The sequence below is a fragment of the Pieris brassicae genome, chromosome 12 (genome assembly GCF_905147105.1).
Source record: "Pieris brassicae chromosome 12, ilPieBrab1.1, whole genome shotgun sequence".
Classification (NCBI taxonomy): domain Eukaryota; kingdom Metazoa; phylum Arthropoda; class Insecta; order Lepidoptera; family Pieridae; genus Pieris; species Pieris brassicae.
In genome coordinates, this window is record NC_059676.1 from 8,425,935 (window position 1) to 8,447,168 (window position 21,234).

The 21,234-nt window shown below is 35.5% G+C and overlaps 1 protein-coding gene across 2 annotated transcripts in view; it reads left to right on the top strand.

Moving 5' to 3' along the window:
• LOC123717038 (scavenger receptor class B member 1) overlaps positions 1-21,234 on the top strand; it is a 71,119-nt gene that overhangs the window by 31,797 nt on the left and 18,088 nt on the right. For both annotated transcript variants that reach the window (XM_045672791.1, XM_045672792.1), the window contains 3 exons: positions 7,205-7,296; positions 9,590-9,750; positions 14,147-14,288. In XM_045672791.1, coding sequence (XP_045528747.1) covers positions 7,205-7,296; positions 9,590-9,750; positions 14,147-14,288 — 395 coding nt within the window. The remainder of the gene's footprint in view (positions 1-7,204; positions 7,297-9,589; positions 9,751-14,146; positions 14,289-21,234) is intronic.

Genomic DNA, 21,234 nt, shown 5'->3' on the forward strand with positions numbered 1-21,234 from the left:
CCTCGACTCTGAATCTTACTATATGAGAACCATTACACTGTGATAAAATGAGATAGACAAAAACAGAAGAAAATTTCACTTAACGTTAATATTAAGTGACAACAGTCATTTTTTCCTGTATCTCTAGAAAGGTGTTATACTTGGACGTAAAAAAATGTAGAATTAGGTGCTATGTGTATAGAAGACGCTTTTTCTTTTTTTTGTTAAGGGACTTTAAAAATAAAAAAGATTTATTATTTTTGTACTTAGTATGGAATATTTTATCTTCATTATTTTATAGTACTATATCCTAATCTTTGCTATACCATTATACCCTAAACTTATTATGTAGTCCTCCAACGCCGCACATGTCTTTCCATCTCTCGGGTCTAACTCGATTACCTTCTTTGTCCGCTTTTTCTTCCCTTACCGTGTGTCCCAGAACTGCCACTTTAGTTTATGACATTCTTAGACTATAACACAATTATTATTATTAATATTATTATGGCTATATTGCTGACACCCAGTATATATAAACACTTGTTTAAGTTACATAATCTATCTTTATCATATACATTAGATGTGCCGGTTTGTTTCCTGTGATATATAGGCCTCTTCCTGCTGCTAGCTGCTTCTATTTTTTTATTTTCTGATTTTAGCTCAGCTTGTCCAAGTTGTGCCTCCTATTCTTTTTATTATTGTTTACCCATCTCATTCTCTGTCTTTCTTCTTTTCCCTTTTTCAATCTCGTAGTTGCCATTTTGTAAAAAAAAATTCCATTTCAACCTGCTATATACGATATATGTAAGGTTCATTTAGGGAATATCCTGTATATCCTCGATAAGCACCGAGCTTCAGGTCTTGTTTTATATTACGCGACAGTGTCCTAGCGGGAATCTTCACTACTCGCGATAAGATTTTTTGCTTCCTAATGGGGTTTCGACGAATTCTGGCTTTAGCAGCATTAACAGCCTTTGTAATTCTAATTGACTTGTCTTTGACGGACGAAGTGTTGTTGTAGCTGTGGATAGTACGATATTTTGCTTTTGAAGTGTGTCTATATGACCGACGTCTCCATACCCACTTTGCGCAAGGTAACTGCAATCCTATTTTCTTTAACATACCAATCCATATTACCCAATACCCATATACCCAATCCATATTCTAATTTGATAATAAACAGGAAAAATATGTAAGATAGCGCAAAATCAAAAGCAGTTTTTAAAATACGTGTTCCAAATTCAAAATAATTAAGGGTTGAAAAAAATACAAGTTTTTATGTAACAGTGTTTATGGCCAGACTAGTTATAACACTATACACATATTTACACAAAATTATATAAACTCGTTTTAACATACCCATATATGATTTTTCGGTCAACAAAATCAGACCGATACACGTGAACTTCATAATCCATAACTCTCAGTGATCAGTTATGACATAAAAATTATGTAGAGAATAATTCCTGTATGATTGGAATTAAACTTTGTATGACATTATTTACATTCAATGTACTGCATTGTGACAGTCGTGTGCGATGCAGAAATTTCAAAGTGAAATTAGTATTTTGTACGAAAGTGAAATGTCAACGTGGGATTGCATAAGGCAAAAATGATATACAACATGAACATATTTATGTTTGTATGACCAGAGGATTAAACTATACCTACTCTATTATATGCAGTGTTTTAACCCTTTAAACCAATTGTATAAATAAATAAAAACATTTACTGAAAACATACACTGTCACTTTTAAGAGAAAGTTCTCTTTCTTGTTTTACATAAAAAAAACCTTGTCATGCAGATATTATACTAATTAAGTTGAAAACAAAAAAAATTGTTTAGCTTTAGTAAAACTATAGATACCGAAAATCCCTAAAATAAATTTAGATAACTTCAGTTAACAACGAATTCTATATTAGCAGAAATGACACGAATATGTTTATTAAGTATGTGTCGAGTTGCAATTAACAATGGACTTCCTGGTCGTGCATAATACGTTTCGAAGAAAATCAAACAGTACGCTGTCAGACTTGTGAAAACCTTGCGGGTGCTATATAGCATTTAAATAACCCATTTAGCTTTCACAATATTGAATTTGCTCTTTTTTATAAAGCCTGGTGGCGTGAGCGTGATTTTCTCAACCCTTAGATTGTCTTTTTAATTGCGAATAGAGTTGCACATGATAGTAACATAGCCTTTTTTGTTCCATTAAAACACATATACTACACAAGATATTAATAGTAAGTAATAAAAATAAAAGTTATAGATCCCTTACAATATGCGCTAAAACACAGATAAAAGGTGGGCTTTAAAGACAACTGTATGGAAAGGACCAAGGGGAAAAAGGAGAAGAGGGCGCCCCAAAAAAAGGTGGATAGAAGAAGTAGAAGCGAATGGAGAAAGAGAGACACAATTGATTGTACAGAATCAATTGGAAAAAGCTGGAGGACGCCTTTACCCGTGAAGGGGTTCCGATCGACGGTACTGAATTTAGCTATGGATATATAGGTTAACTGGATAAATAAAATTATGTATATAATGTAAAAAATCTAAGCTGTATATTATCTTTTTGTCACGATTGGAAATTAAACGGGCTTTATTATTATTATTAATAAAAATAAAAATGTTGTATTTATATTAATATCGATCTCCTACGGATAAAACAGCTAATAAATGGAATACTCAGTTAGTTATTAGATTAACGTTAACCAACATAAGAAGTTTGTTGAAAAACTATTTTTAAATGTATTTGTCGCGTTCCTAAACAAGACTGCTATGGTTACATTTATACAAACCACAGTTTTATAATATAACCTATGATTTTATTGTATTTTTCTGTAAAGTAAATAAATTAATAAAAATAAAAAAAAACCTCCTCCAAGGCATCCGTTGCATGTTCTATAAGAAAACGTCTTGTTCCTCAATCTTACAGAGGAGAGCTTTCCCAATTAATCAAAAAATTATCACAAAACAAATAAAGAAATCTAAAATCGAAAAGGTTGTTGGTCACTGGTTTACATAGTTGCGTAAATAATACGATAATTATTTGTAAAACAATAATTGCCAACTTAGTCATTTACGTACAGCAGACATATGCCCTGCATCTGTCTAACAATATTAGTAGTGATTCAATTGTAAAACGTATTACTGCATTATTTGCAGTCCAAACATCATTTAACAAGTTCTATGAATCACACAGATATTTTTTCATACATCGTTTTGCTTTAGTGATTTTATGGTATGAGGTATTCAATCTTAAACACGGCTGGTCATATAATCTGGGACTTCTGGATTAAATTTTCATAAATCAATCATTGGAGTAACTTGAAAGTTTATTACAATTTTTATGTAATTTTACAAATATATTAGAAATTAGAAATATTATATTTATTTTTGAAAGTTATTTTTGCTCTATAAATTAACATTGTCCGTAATTAGTCGTCAAGCTAATTTAATGTCAAATATATGTAAGCAGTAAGACCTAGCATAGCAGCTCCTGCGGGCTTCTTTAAATAAATAAACTAACTTATTTAAAGTGCCTTGAATATTAACAATAGAATATGTTAATAAATAGTTTACAGTTGAACAGGCCTAGTGGCTTCAGCGTGCGACTCTTATCCCTGAGGTCGTATGTTCGATCCGCGGCTGTGCACCAAAGGACTTTCTTTCTGTTTGCGCGTTTAACGTTTGCTCGAACGGTGAAGGAATACATCGTGAGGAAAAAGGATTGCCTTAGACCCTAAAAGACGGCGTGCGTCAGGCACAGAAGGCTGATCATCTACTTGCCTATTAGATTAACAAAAAAAGATACGGTAGCAGATACAGAAATTTGAGGACCAGTCCTAAAAGGTTGTAGCGCCATTGATATAATTTACACGTGCATAAGATCTTGCAGCTGTATATTAATCATAGCCAGCAGTGTGAGAAAGTGCCTTTTTGCTTGGCTCATTCACTTGGCATTTCATCGATGTTTAGCAATCGTTATTCGTTACGTAGCCTTAATGATTGTGATATTAAGTAATAGCTATCAGCCTGTATGGGGAAAGATGAAATATGTGCAATTCGTTTTAAAAGTGTTTGAGAAAATGCATCTAAAACACTTACAATGAACGAGATCTGTAAATGTTATAGCGGAGAAACTTAACTATGAATTCCATTTGAAAAACCAAAACATAGACGCAAGTAAGTAGGCTGTTTAACAGATTCCGGTAGAATGCGAGAGTGACCCCGGAGCCTCTGTATCTGATCTACTCGAGGTGGTTCTAGTGGGTCTCACCCAGTCTCTGATTAGAAGTTATCGAAAAAGTCGAAAAAAAGTCTTTTTAACACCAATTCGCTTCATTAATATATGAACTAATTTATGAATAATTGGCAATCATTTGGTGTCTATGGGCATCGTTGTCACCAAGTAAAGCGTTCTTACATTACGCAAAAAGGAATATGTGACACGGTCATCCATCTGTGAAGTGGCGTGAAATACGTTTATGTCACCGTGACCGAATAAAATTGTTTGTTGAAATCAATGCTATTGTGTATGATTGCCGAATTAGTTTGTCGAATTAGCTGCTTTATATTAAGCGTGTAATAATTAGCATTTCTGATGTTTTAATTATGAATTGTCTTGTGTTGAATGTAGAATCTCTATTAGTGTTTGTGTGTTGTACGATGAACATCGTAATTGTATAATATATCATTAAAAATAATATAAAACTTTATGGGACACATTTGAAGAGGTTTGTATATTTTTATAGTTATCGCTGGCTTTACGACCCAAAAAGGGTATTGGCCTTTGAATGAGAAACCTCCAGCGTTCTCTGTCCCACCTCCCGCCAATTGCTGGCTTTCAGCTGCAGCAGATCCTTCTCCACTCTGTGATGCGGTGTACTAGTGAATAAATTTATGATCGTGCATTGTTTTTAAAACCTCCGGCTCTCGTACTTTTAATATATTTAAATGCATTTTCAAATCAGTTTTTTGATTTAAAATGCTTATTCGAGTTATAAAAATTAGATAATAATAAAATATAACCTTTATTTCGACATTAAACGTTAACTGTGAATGAAGAAATCTTAGTTAAACAAGTTTGTTCGGACATGCAACTGTTTGCACAAATCTGTGCTCAAAATGAACCTAGACGCCCAGATCCCTAACATATTAAATTACCAGGTTTTTGTCACAGGCTTTAATAAAAACCAGAGACCAGCAAAGCAGAGTTGGCCTAGTGGCTTCAGCTTGCTATTATTACACCTGAGGTCGTACGTTCACCCCGACTGCATCAACGGACTTTTCTTTATGCGCATTTAAAGATTGCTCGTAGGGTGAAAATCGTGAGGCCATGCATGCCTTAGGTACAAAAGTAAATGACGTGTGTCAGGCATATTCTTACTTAATCAAAAAACTGCTTTTATAATAAAAAGTGATATAAAAAAGTATTTATAACTTTTTTACTTACGTCAGTCGATGTATTTTTGTTTCGCGACATTAAAAATATTTTTGATAAAACCTCACAAAAACTTGTATTAAGAATTATATATGTCTTAATTGTTGGAATAACTGACCTTCAGAACACACGATTCAATAAAAAGATATTGCTTAAATAAATATAATAATATATTGTATGTACAATTCGTGTGAGCTGGCTGAGCTAAGTTTTTTCTTGCGTCTTCGTGTTTCCTATTTAACACATAAACCATTGCTAAAGTTAAATTTTTCATTTAAGCGAGTATAATGTTGTGGCCTTTATAGCTTATATTCTTAATCAACCCAGAAATCAAAAACAAGTCTGAAAAAATGATAACGCTATAAAGTCAGCATCAAAAATGAGTTTGCAATAAATAATGGAATTAACAATTTATTAAAGTCAAAAGTAATGATAAAATGCACGTTTTCGTCTATTGTAAAACGCTGATTCGAAAACATATATTTAAGTTTGTCACGTATCAATTGAACTGGTAACTGGCAAGCAGTTTGTATATAGTTTTTATATTATAACATACGTAATACGCGTAATTATTTTAATCTTATTATGTACAAATTTACGTACATATTTTTTTGTATGTTCGCCAATTTGTTTACGCTTAGTTTTAACGTTGCCTATTTACTTGATGTAAAGAGTGACGCATACTATAAAAACTGAGTCGCAGGTAGGTATGAACTTTTGACAAGATGTCGTATTGTTAAAGCACATTGACTTATGTACTTTGTTTGAGTATAAATCACATAAAAGCTGGGCAGATTGCAAAAAATCTCTTATCATTAGAATACAACATTGTCCATGAGTAACACAGTTTTTTTTCTTCTAATAACATAAAAGAATATATCTCCAGCTCTTAGCCGGGACTTGTGCAAGGCACAATGTATAAGTGTGGCCTTTTGGAGTTGGAAGTTGAAGAAACATATTTTTTATAGGTGACATGTGCACGTATATTAATAGACGTAAGAGTGTTTGGCAATTATAATTAAGAATTATTAATTACTACATACAAACGCTTAAAAAAAAACTTTACATCTGCAAACATACTGAAGGATTTTCTTTTATAGAGCAACACTGATATATTGATGTGTGGTAGCGCCCAAGCCGATGTTGCGACATCAGCATTGTGCTATATCGAAATTGCATACAAAAAGTATCGCTATTACTCGTTACTGAGAACGGGTATTTAATACCTATGTGTTTAATTTGTACCCCGTGTTGTATATACTGAATTCAAAACGGTATCATGATGCTGTAATTTTCAAAAGATACTATTTAATCTATATTTATTTTACCGTCACCGTTGCTAGCACCGTTTTGCACTTACAGTGTTAACTCTATATAACGACACTCAAAAGTGTTATGGTGTTATAGAGAGGGTCGTTAAATGGAGAGAAGAAAACGTGTAGATAATCTTATTAGTCATGGTCAACAAGAAAGTTCGTTAGTTTCTTAGAAAGTTCGTATGCATGATGCCTACAGGCAAAAGAACGTTCACAGCTGCAGTTTTTACTAATTTTAGCAACTTAAAAGGTTCTGTATTAATCAATTCAACTGTTGTCGTTATTGAGAGTGGGTGGAATGCTATGTATAGTGTATGGACGAAAACTTAAACCAAGCAAAGACAATTTATTTCGAGGCTTTAGAGAGTTCGACGTTAAATCGAGGGACGTTATATGGGGTTTATACTATATTTACTTTTAAAACATAGTGTTAATTGTACCTTAATAATAATATATTCTTTTCAGGGTTCGTGCTAGCGTCGGCGGTGGTGCTGTTACTACTGGGTATTATTTGTGCTATATTCTTCGGCACCTGGATTCGGCTGTTTATAGATCATGTAAGTAAATCCAATGATACATTTGTAACTACTTGTCATGAGATGATCAATTAAAGAATTTAAACAATGATAAAATATAGAAAGCGCTTCGCCCGTTTGACAGTCGTTTTCATGTGACCGATGTCTGTTACTAAAACATTTCCAAATTAAATCTTTTTTGGAACCTTTGAGTAGATGTGATAAAAATATTTTGTTCTCTTAGTATCGTAAAGAAAATGTGTAATCTTTGGATATGGTAATGTTGTTTTTAAAATATTTTATTAAAAATCAATATGTGTCTCTCTAGGTCTAAGATCTGTGGACATTAGACCACAGTGTGCATTGCTAAATATTTAGTATTTATCAAAATTATTTTTCAGTGAATTTACAAAATTGTTTTGGAATGCCATTTAATTACATACACATTTTCTGAAGTAATATATGTGTCGCAGTAAAGTAGTTAAATCAGAGAGTTAATTGAATCTCTAGACATTTAATTAAAGATCGATATTCAATCAAGATGCTAAAGTTCCAAAACGTTCCTAGGCAACAAGACTGACCTAACCTAACCTAAGTTAACCATTTACAATGAAGCAAAACACGGAATTTCCAAGCTGTCAGTTCTTCAGGATCACACCGAAATGACAATAACAAATGAAATAATCATAGCGGAGTCTGGTTTTATATTGTTAATCAACACGCTGGCTTTCGTTTAGACAGATAGTTAAACGTTTTCGAACGCTGCTTTATTTAAATCAAAATGCTAGCGACTTGATTGAATATCGACGTTTAATTTACTGCGACATATATAAGACAATATTGTCAGAAATTCAAACAAAATTTTCACTTTAGTTTCTCGTGCCATCTGTCTTTTTACGAAAAAACACGCACAGATTTTCTTGTTATATTATATTGTATAAAAGTTAGTATATTAGTTACATATGCGGTGAGGTCACTAACTCGATTTATCGTACAATTTTAAGTAATTAATTAGCTCACTTTAAATATAATTAAAGAGTATACAATGCACAATACATTATATTCCATAACACACTATTATTATTATATTATATTGTACTAATGCTACTAATCTTTGTGAATCTTCTAAATCTAATTATTTTATACAATTGTAAACGTTGATTCTTAAATGGATATAAATGTAATTAACATTATTTACATTGACGTTTCGAGTGTTGAGCAATCGTCGTTAGCGAAAGGCAACTTAAAGTCGAGCTCAATGTTATATAAAATGCATTTTTATTCGTTTACGAAGTTTTCTTTAAATGTGAAGTTCTTGTTTATATAATACTATCTTTATAAGATAGAACAGAACTATTAACAGACAGATAGGTATCAATAAAGCCGCGTGATAGAGTTAGAATAACGTGATATCTGGGTTAAGGTTAGACGATTATCAACGGTCCCACGAGCTTTCGTCATAAAATTCTCGGATATTTCACGGTGTAATTGCGATTTTTTTTTAACAGATTTTATCCGATTATGTTGAGCAATATTTTTTTATACAAAATTATTTTCATAAGTAACATTTTTAACTTATTAAGTATTTGCTAAATGTTTCAATATGATATTATCGAATGGCTTCTTTTCATTGTAAATATCAGACCTATTTTAATGATATGGTGTGGTATCAATACTGCTATAAGTCATCGTAATCCCAAGCATCTCATCATTCCATTTGCTCCTCCTGTCCGAAGAACGCGTTTTGGTCAATACTCACCGATGTCCAGATTGAGCATTTTAAAACAGAGCTTGCTCTGGATTAAAATCGATATTTATTTATGTAATTTAAATTATTTGTTTAATATTTGTATGATCTCATCGGGTATGTCATGATCGCCTATAAGTGCTTGTCACATTAAAAATTGTATTTTGTTGTTCATTTACCAATGTATCAGTGTGCCGAGCGTTGGCAAGCTTTTATCAATAAAATAAAAAAAATATTCGTTGCAACTCCAGGAGTTTACTCCTACATATCAAAGCACAAGTCGTTCGAGTAATTTGGTTTAGTTTAATAAGAGAAGGTATCGTTCACTTACAAACGTCAAGTGTCTCTAAAAGTACATTCCCAAATTGAGGCGTAGATAAGATTAAAGAAACTGGCAAGAAACTCTCCAAATTTTATTTTACTTACTCCGCTGACGCAATGCCTACAAGTGAGCCTCCGAGATAAGAGAATGTCACCAGCGACCACTGTTCACCGGATGCACTGCTGGTGCTGCAAACGTTACACCTGGCTCCTTATGAAATGTAATGAATTATGGAAAAACTATAATATGATTTTTTTCTGTTCTAGGAGCTGGTTCTTCGCCCTGGGTCGATGACTTTCGACTGGTGGGCACATCCTCCAGTGCGGCCCTTCGTACGAGTATACGTGTACAATGTTACCAATGCTGACGAGTTTCTTAACAATGGATCGAAACCCATCTTGGACGAATTGGGACCATACGTTTACTCGTAAGTTATATAATGTACGAGTGTTTAACACAGACTTGTTAGTAATAATAAATTAATACGGAAAATAGACACGGAAATTCTGAAGCTAAGACCTAAGGTAAGAGTCAGGACCTTTAGACTTAGTGCTAGTATAACTTTCGTATGTCAACACGTTTATCGGAAGTATGACCCTCGTAATCGCTTGAAGAAAAACTTATTGGTATATTAGGTCCTTACGTATGAAATTGGCGTTTTGTCGTACTGGCCACTTTGACCTCAAATACCTCCTCTTTGGTTAAGAATTTCAAATTCAAATTTGTACAGCTATTTACTCATGTATTTGTGCTTCGATGACCGTCATTCATTTGTTTTTTTTCTGTTTGCGTCACTCATTTTACAAAATGGAAAACTTAAAGTATCGCATTATTTACGAGTACGAGTTCCGCCGTGGCACTAGTGCTGCGGAAACGACTCGAAGGGTGAATGATGTGTATGGCGGTCATGTTGCAAAAGAAAACACAGCTCGTTTTTGGTTCCAACGTTTTCGTTCTGGAAATATCGACCTGCAGAACAAGCCCCGTGGACGGCCTGAGACCCAAGTTGATAATGAAGTATTGAAGGCTATTGTAGAAGCGGATCCATCACAAACCACGTCCGAGTTAGCTGCAGGCTGCGGTGTTAGTGATAAAACTGTTTTAATTCACTTGAAGCAAATTGGGAAGATTAAAAAGCTTGAAAGGTGGGTACCTCACGAATTGACTGAAGCAAACCGGCAAACGCGCGTCGACTGCTGCGTTACATTACTGAACCGGCACAATAATGAAGGTATTTTAAACCGAATCATTACCTGTGATGAAAAATGGTTTCTTTACGATAATCGGAAGCGCTCAGCGCAATGGTTGGATCCTGGCCAGCCAGCCAAATCCTGCCCCAAGCGAAAATTAACCCCAAAAAAGTTACTTGTAAGCGTTTGGTGGACTAGTGCCGGTATTGTTCATTGCAGTTTTCTCAAATCTGGCCAGACTATTACGGCTGATGTCTATTGTCAGCAATTGCAAACCATGATGGAAAAGCTAGCGGCTAAACAACCTAGGCTGGTCAATCGCTCCACGCCACTGCTACTTCACGACAACGCTAGACCACACACTGCACAACAGACGGCTACCAAATTAGACGAGCTTCAATTGGAATTTCTAAGACATCCTCCGTACTTCCCGGACCTTGCTCCAACAGATTACCATTTTTTTCGAAATTTGGACAACTTCTTGCAAGGGAAAAAATTTAACTCTGATGGGGCAGTCCAAATCGCCTTCACAGATTTTATTGATTCCTCTCCGACTGGTTTTTTTTAGTAAAGAGATCAATGAACTATCTATGAGATGGCAAAAGTGCATAGAAAACAATGGTTCATACTTTGATTAATTAAATATATTATATTTAAAAATATTCGACTTTTTGTTCCTCCCATACAAAACGCCAATTTCATATGTAAGGACCTAATATTAGAATACCGATCAGTTTATTTAATCACGAAATGTTATATTTTTTAATAGAATGCGCTCTGCCTATTTTTTAATTCTATTAAAAAATAGGCAGAGCGCATTGCCAGAGCACTCGCGAGTGCGTTGCTGGCCTTTTAAGAATTTGTCGAATTGGCGAAGTTATAAATGTGGCAAATGAGACACTTTAACTCCGGTTAGGCTTAAAATATAACATTCATGTATACAGGCTAGGTATAATTTTATTACGTATAAATTGCATTATTTACATGCGGGTAACGTATGTAAATTGAGACTTTGATATAATATTATTATGTAGGTCATATTTTATATAACCTGTCACATAAAACTAACTTGATGGATCGATTAATGTTAATCTAAATTGTTATCGTTTATCTTTGACCTTATCTTTATATATATATATATATTTCTACTGTTCGTTTGTATGTCACTGAATTCCTCTCAAACCGCTGAACCAATTTGAGTGATTTCTTTTGTATACAAAATTTGTGATTTAGATTTACAAATTCCATACTTTTTTATCTCCTAACCACTTGAAATATGATGACGCCTGTCGGGTCCACTAGTCTTAATATATAATTTAAAGACACTATAGTAATACATAATTTAACATATAAAATGATATGGTAAGATACTGTAATTTGTGTATCTGCCTTAAATGTGCTAGACTCCATACAACGTCATTCATTCGTTTGAGAGGTTTTTACAATCCGTACTCATAATTTTGCATTATTTTTTAATGGATAATGATTATATAAGAACAGTGCAATGTCTTAATGAAAAATAACTGATTAGTTTTTAGTTAGTGACTTCAGCGTGTGACTCACATGTGTGAGGTCGTAGGTTCGATCCCGACTGTGCACCAATAGACTTTCTTTCTATGTGCACGTTTAACATTCGCTCGAACGGTGAAGGGTGAAGTGAAAACATCGCGAGAAAACATAATTGGACCAGAAAAGTCGACGGTGTGTCTCAGGCACTTGACTAATAGATTGACAAATGATCATGTAACAGAAACATATACAGAAATCTGAGATCTGAAAATGTTTATAGAGCTATTGATTTATCTTTTAGTTTTTGAAATGAATGAAACTTCTTTATTGGCGATGTAAAAAAATTACCGTCACATTTGTCGGTTACCCGTCACATTTTTCCGTTACCCGCTATCTTTTTCTTGTCCCTACCACGGTTGCTTCGAAGTCCTTAAAAACAAAAATATACAATAACGATAACAATGATTGTAATAATTTTAATAATATAACTAATAATTCTATTACAATTAATGAAATTCTATAATAGTCTTAGTAGTAATAAGGTAAAGTGAAATAATTGTATTCATGTCTATTATAATAAAAGCCAAAAAAAAAATTAACTTTATACAACCAATTTCTGTAAAGTTGTATGTATATAGGAGATTTTTCGAAAAAATAAGGTCATAAAGAATCTTCACTTCTTACGTGTGTACACTAGTACACGAACAAATTTTTGTTTTATTTAGTTTGCCTTACTTTGAGATACGCTTAAAACTTATAAGAAGGTTTACGAAGGACACTAAATTAGTAAAAAACATTATGCCGTCGCAATTCGCATTAAGACACCATAAGAAAATGATTGACGTAAGAATTTCTAAGAATCTTGAGTATCTTGTCGAAGAAATCTATTCGCATTGCTATGTTAATTGACTTGCCGTCTCGCTCACAACAATATTTTCACCAGTTAGGGTTAAAGATCAATGTATTTACAGTATAACTGGTAATATTTTATTTTCTAAACTGTTATCGGTAAACGGAAATACTAGTTTACTTTTGTACTACTTTGCCCACTGTTTGATGTATACTAAACACTATTTATGACACTAAAACAAGTTTAATAACTTATAGGTGTATGAAGGCTAGCTGAGAGAATACAATATGTTTTAACAAAAGAGCGTTGTTAAAGCACTCAACCGCGTGTGGAACTAGCTGTCCACTAAAGTTTTCCGAACTAATTCGACTCAGGGTAATTCATAAATAGAGTTTACTAATTTTAAGCCTTGTGAGCTTTCTGGAAGTGTAAGTTTTCATGTACCGGCGGTATCACATTAGATGGGCCGCTATAAATAAAAGATTATCGTTGGCTCACGCGTGTTGATTAAAGTATCAAGCGTACATTCATTTTTCTCATTCTCTTTTCCTTTATTATTAATTTTAAACCTGTCTCTACCTTACTTCTTTCCTTTTCCTCCATCCTCTTCTGTAGTATATAAATAAACAGCAAAAAGACAATTATTATTATATAATTTCTTGGTAAATTTAAAATATCTTCTGAAACGTATAAGTGAAAAATAGTCATGGCATTGTCCAACTACCTTGATCCCCACCCAATAATAAGTCTTGACTTATGACCTACGCTAATGACAGAACAATCAAGCTGTAGCGTGCAAGTAATTATTGTAGTTTTCTGCATTTTAATGTACTGTAAATGTAAGGTGATTGTGGATGACCTCTACATGTAGCTGATAATAATGGTAATGACCACTAAGCGATTCTAAAATTACTCGATATCGCGGATTTAATTAAAGTTTGGCAGAACATGGATAATACATACATCACCCATAGAGTCAATGATCCCCATTATTAGATGGGTTTTTGTACCGCGCGACTTTAGATCGGATATTGAAACATCAAACATACAAAAGTGTCTGGATAGGTTATTTATATTTCAGGTTTTTGACATACTGACGTATGATTATAACGTTATATATTTTTTTAAATTCTATTTTGACATGAATGCTGATTTTATTGTTCTTTGCAATGCCATCTTATGTATCATGGCAGATAAATAATGTATAATTATTAGTAGGTGCTAGAACAATATTTAGATGTCATAAAATAATAATTTAAAATTACTTTTCACAGCGAAGAATGGGAGAAAATGAATATTACTGACAACGACAATGGGACATTGACATTTTACTACCACCGGACGTATACCTTCATGCCTGAGCTTAGTGCTGGACCCGACGACGACTCCGTAGTAGTTCCAAACATACCTATGTTGGTAAGTGATTTTAGTTTGTTATGAGTTTTTCATAGTTTCCATTTGTGCTAGTTAAAGTTTAAACCTTTTGTCTGTAAGTCGTATTCTAAAAATTCTCCACGAATATTATCGTTTAATGTTTAAATTCTTAGTTAGTTCAGACCGACTTCAATACACAATTTTTATAAAAGAGTTAAACGCGCGCACAGCTGATGTTTTCTATTTTATATTAATAAAAGTGAACTACCGTCTTAATTGGAAAAATCAAGGTGCCGCCATATTTTATGTTTGGTATTATCTATTTATTTATAAATTTTATATTTGTTTTTCTATGTGACACTGGTGGATGGCCATTCATACCAATAGTTACAAGATTTTAGGTCTGAGCTTCAGATTTCTGAATCTGTTCCGTGATCTTTTCTAATAGGCATGTAGGTCCACCTTCTGTACGTGAAACCGTCAACTTTTTGAGTCTCAGGCATGCCGGTTTCATCACGATGTTTTCCTTCACCGTACGAACGAGTGTTTTATGCACACATAGACCGTAGGTCCACAGCCGGGGCTCGATCCTACGATCCCAGGAATGAAAGACGCTCGCACAACTAAGCCAATACTGCTATTACTACGTAAATACCCTATAATTATACTTAAACACATATTATGTAATATCTAAGTACTTATATTTTGTAAAATCACCTTTGTCATGCCAATTAAGTTACATAAACGACCGTTTTAAAAAAAATACGTCTCATTCATTGTACTGTTTAAATTAAAACAGTCATTATATTAACTGTTATTACTTAAACAATAATTAAGTAAAGTTATTAAAGACGAGATCGTTCTGCCTTCCATATGTTTCCTGTACATTCAAAATGATACTGCTAATAGCTAATAAACGAAAAAAAATATGACACCACATTACAATAGATTAACGAACCTGGATGTTTACATATACATATATATCTTTTTATGAAAATTATAATATCCTGTATTAAAACTGCTATCTGCTATCGATGTTTCAATTCATTTAGTTTTTCTATTATATTGTTACGAGCTAGGGGATCGGATAGAAAATGCCGTGGATTTATTCAAGGGTTTATTTCTTGAAAATTCAATGAGGAAATTATGGGCACAAATTAATTACAGAAATGCACTTATAGCACACAAAAACAATCACTTATTCACTTTATTCGCACTTTATCGCTTCGGTGTTTCTCTCTTGTTATCGCATTCAAAACTAAAGTTTAGTAGTCGCGTTTCGGCTCGCTTATATATCCCTAGGAATAATTCTAAACAATATTCGAGAACTCTCTAGGCGGGATAGCTACTGAGTAGCGATTGCCCAATTCTAGAACGTCCGTACTCTTTGTCTCTTTCGCACGTTGCTCCGTCCTTGTCGTACGGCGTTCTAGAGTGCTCAGTCTAGTTTCGAGAAAGTTCTGATCTTCTCTCTCTCTCTCTCTTATAATTTCGTCCTTGTCTCACACCTAGAAAGTTTGGTCTAGAAACGGAATCTGATCTGATCTGAAAATCTGAAAACGGCACTACTCGACTACACATGTTCTGAAACAGACTGAAAAAAGGTTTCATGTTCCTGAAAACTAGGGTAACATTATGGAAATTACAATTCTCTAATATGTGATTGACCCTCTCCTGAAACGGTCAGAAATCATATTACAGCCTGCTGAAAAGTTCTCTAACTAGTGAAAAAATTTAGAAACATTACAGTCGAGCCGTCTTCGTAACAATATATATATTATTTATAATTAATTATTTTTGTGAATACAATGATGATTTCGTCTTTCGCTATATAAATCATCAATTCAAGAACAGGTTTCTTGCATCGGCTATCTGCGAAACGTCAATATTTCAATTGGTTTGTGACGTTTTACGTGAAATTTTAATGGTTTCATGGTTATAATGTTATAGTTTATGTCACTGGCCTAAGTATATAAGTTAATTAATTAAATATGTTTGGTGGACAGAAAAACTATGTCCAGTTTGTGTTTCCACCTTCTTCTTTTCTACTTAAGATTATGTATCAATAAATCTGTATTATAAACTCAGGCGTCTGTTTTGTTATGCGCTGATTATCAACTACCAGCGAACTGTGGAATCGAATCCCGTTGGCAAGGAATCCCCAAGGAGGGATCTCCTCCTACCTCCTTGGGAGATAAGATCTCCAACAATCAAACAAAATAGCGTAGTTCTCCCTCAAAAGCCAGCAATGGACACAATAAAATGAGTGTCCATGGGCTGCCACGACTGCTCTTTTTAGGCGTCCCATTGGCCCCCCTATGCTGTAATAAAATAGGAGCTACTGGTATTAATTGAAAAATATGATATTCAGAAAGTCTATAGGATATATATTCCAGGGATCCAACAAGTCTTTTGAGGACTTGGACCGAACAAAGTTCAATTCATATCAGTAGTTGCTGATCTTAGCAACTACTAAAAAAACATATTGTTACGAAGACGGGTCGACTACAATGTTTCTAGATTTTTCCACTAGTTAGAGAACTTTTCAGCAGGCTGAAATATGATTTCTGACCGTTTCAGGAGAGGCTCAATCACATATTAGTTAATTGTAATTTCTATAATGTTACCCTAGTTTTCAGGAAGCTGAAACATTTTTTCAGTCAGTTTCAGAACATGTGTAGTCGAGTGGTGCAGTTTTCAGGAGACCCGTTTTCAGGCGTTTTCAGGCCTAGTTATACCCCTTTGATGAAGGAATATTCTAGACAGAACTTTCTAGGTGTGAGACAAGGACGAAATGATACGAGAGAGAGAGAGAGAAGATCAGAACTTTCTCGAAACTAGACGAGCACTCTAGAACGCCGTACGACAAGGACGGAGCAACGTGCGAAAGAGACAAAGAGTGCGAACGTTCTAGAATTGTGCAATCGCTACTCAGTAGCAAGCCCGCCTAGAAAGTTCTCGAATATTGTTTAGAATTATTCCCAGGGATATATAAGCGAGCCGAAACGCGACTAGTCACTTAGTTTTGAATGCGATTACAAGAGCGAAACACCGAAGCGATAAAAGTGAATATAAGTGAATATAAGTGATAAAGTACTGTGTGAAGTGTGCATAAGTGAAGTAATAAGTGATTGTTTTTGTGTGCTATAAGTGCATTTCTGCTATTAATTTGTGCCCATAAATTCCTCATTTGATTTACCAATAAATAAACCCTTGAAGAAATCCACGGCATTTTCTATCCGATCCCCTAGCTCGTAACATTTTGGTGTCAGAAGTGGGATAGAAACATGCCAATTACTCCAAGGGAGAATCAAGAGGAGTCTGTGGCAGAGTCTTCAGCTGCGGAGGGAGTGCAGACAAGGGCGCAATCAGCACGCGACGCCGCCCGGCGACAAAGTTTCGATGCGAACCGCGGGATGGGTGAAAGTAACGATGGCAACATCCTCCTTGCTCTGCAGCAAATGATGGAAGCACAGGCACGCCGTCAAGAAGAACAGACACGACAAATGATGGAAGAACAGGCACGCCGTCAGGAAGAACAGGCACGCCGTTAGCAAGAACAGGCACGCCGTCAGGAAGAACAGACACGCCAAATGATTGAAGAACAGGCACGCCGTCAGGAAGAACAGACACGCCAAATGATTGAAGAACAGACACGCCGGCAAGAAGAACAGGCATGCCGACAGGAAGAACAGGCACGCCGTCAAGAAGAACAGGCACGCCGTCAAGAAGAACAGGCACGCCGTCAGGAAGAACAGACAAAACAAATGATGGAAGAACAGGCACGCCGTCAAGAAGAACAGGCACGCCGTCAAGACGAACATACACGCCAAATGATGGAAGAACAGGCTCAGACACGTCGCATGATAGAGGAGCAGGCACGACGTCAAGAGGAGCAGGCTCGCCGAATAGGAGAAAAACTTTGTGACCTGAAAATACAGGTAGATGAAAAGATCGAGAATTTGGAATCTAATATGGATTGTAAGCTATCCAAGCAGGATAAACGTATCCTTGGATTAGAAAATGAAATCCAATGCCTGAAGACCTCTGGTGTTGTCACGACTGTAGCACCACCTGGAAATGTGAAAGTGCCTCCCTTTGATGGTACATCTTCTTGGGGCGCGTACAAGCCGCAGTTTGAGACTGTAGCAGAGTCAAACGGGTGGACTGACGATCAAGCTGTTACCGCCCTTATTCTGGGATTGCGAGACGAAGCCCTCTCCATATTAGATACCAAGAAAGGTAAGGTGACGTTGAAGCAACTGCTAGATGCCCTGGAATCACGGTATGGAGACGCACATTTAGAACACGTTTACAGGGCTCAATTGAAGGATAGAATACAGCAGACAAATGAAAGTTTGCAAAAATGGGGACTAGAAATAGAGAAGCTGGTAAGGAAGGCCTACGCATCCTCACCAGATGTTGCAGATAAGATGTTGGTTCAAGCTTTTGTCGACGGTATTCGAGACCGTGAAATTCGAATAGCTGTGAACCTTGGTCACCATAAGGAACTTAAGGATGCTCTAGCCCATGCGTTGGAGGTGGAGGCAATTCGGAAAGACCCTCAACCTTACCGCATTAGGGCTATCACGGAAAAAGCTAATGGTCAACGAGGGCCAACCTGTTATATCTGTGGGGAAGTAGGGCACATGAGGTTTTCGTGCCCTAAGAAAGACTTCCGAGGTGATGTGAAGGTTAGACGTGGGAATACCTTAGTTATCGAAGGAGAAGTCAATGGCACTAAGTGTGATCTGACACTTGATACAGGAGCTTCACGTACAGTGATCAGATACCAGCTTTTGAAGACATTTTATAAAAGCCCTTCTAGAGGAATTGTACAGCTTGTTACGGCAACAGGTCAGCGCATAACCGACCGGGGAGAAGGTATCGCAACCTTCAAGATTGGTGGAAGTTTATACAGACACAAGGTTGTTCTTGCCGACATAGTAGATGACTGCATAATCGGATTAGACTTCATGAAGTATTATAAGTGTAAGATAGATCTGGAAAAGGGAATGTTCAAGTGTGGAGAGCAGGAAGTTTGTTTTAAAGGCAACTCTTCAAAAAGTAGTTATGACGCCTGTAGAGTAATCAATGTGGACGGACAGGCTAGTAATCAACAAGAGTGGAACGCAGTTCGAACAGTTCTGGATAACTATAAGGAAGCCCTGTCAATACTTCTATCAAACGCAGAGGGACAATTAAAGAAATTTTCTGACATGTTATCTATTCATGAAAGAGAGCTAAGGAGTTCAGATGATGTGTCTCAAGGACCGTGCGATAAAGTTAACGAAGAGGATGGAAGGGATAATGAACCAGTGAGGATACTAAGAACGGATACGATTAGTCCAGATTGGTGTGGTAAATTAATTCAGGAAGAGCAACATCAAGATTCTGACATTAAACCAATTCTGGACTGGATGAAATCTTCAGCTGTCAAGCCACAATGGTGTAAAGTTGCATCAACAAGTACCACTACTAAGAGTTACTGGGCTCAATGGGATAGTTTAGTTCTACATAATGGAGTGTTATGTCGCAAATTGAAAAATGCTCAAGGCGATCATTTGCAGTTTGTTGTGCCAAGATTCAAGGTTCGCGACATATTAGAAATGTGTCATAGTGACTTGTCTAGTGGACATTTAGGAGTAAAACGGACTCTTATGAAGGTTAAGGAAATGTTTTATTGGATACATTATCGTGAAGATGTAGAAGACTGGATCAAGAAATGTAGAGCTTGTGCAGCTGTTAAGGATCCGCAGACTCGATGGGAAAAGATAATGGCCACCTATAAAGGGAGTAATGATGCTCGGGACGAGCATGTCTAAGGAGGGGGTAGTGTTACGAAGACGGGTCGACTACAATGTTTCTAGATTTTTCCACTAGTTAGAGAACTTTTCAGCAGGCTGAAATATGATTTCTGACCGTTTCAGGAGAGGCTCAATCACATATTAGTTAATTGTAATTTCTATAATGTTACCCTAGTTTTCAGGAAGCTGAAACATTTTTTCAGTCAGTTTCAGAACATGTGTAGTCGAGTGGTGCAGTTTTCAGGAGACCCGTTTTCAGGCGTTTTCAGGCCTAGTTATACCCCTTTGATGAAGGAATATTCTAGACAGAACTTTCTAGGTGTGAGACAAGGACGAAATGATACGAGAGAGAGAGAGAGAAGATCAGAACTTTCTCGAAACTAGACGAGCACTCTAGAACGCCGTACGACAAGGACGGAGCAACGTGCGAAAGAGACAAAGAGTGCGAACGTTCTAGAATTGTGCAATCGCTACTCAGTAGCAAGCCCGCCTAGAAAGTTCTCGAATATTGTTTAGAATTATTCCCAGGGATATATAAGCGAGCCGAAACGCGACTAGTCACTTAGTTTTGAATGCGATTACAAGAGCGAAACACCGAAGCGATAAAAGTGAATATAAGTGAATATAAGTGATAAAGTACTGTGTGAAGTGTGCATAAGTGAAGTAATAAGTGATTGTTTTTGTGTGCTATAAGTGCATTTCTGCTATTAATTTGTGCCCATAAATTCCTCATTTGATTTACCAATAAATAAACCCTTGAAGAAATCCACGGCATTTTCTATCCGATCCCCTAGCTCGTAACAATATATAATATATATAAAAACGTCATTTTCCAGACGATAATCATTGCCTAATTTAATAATATAGAGACAAAACAGTATTGGACGTCTCTTTCTAACAACAAAACTAGATTTAAATAAAGGTGAAATAACTCGATATAAGCTATAAAGCGTTTAATATGCGCAGTGTAAAGTTCAAAGACACGCACCATCTTAACGGTAAATTATGTGCCTATTGGCTTTTTCAATCGTTGCCATGATAACATGGTTTTAATTAGAAATGAAAATTAAATGACAAATTAACAGGATTACATTTTGCTGAAGCTTTTTATTTAACCGTACAATTATTTATATAAAATATATTTTGTCTACAGCAGTGTTTCCCAACCTATTAGGACCTTA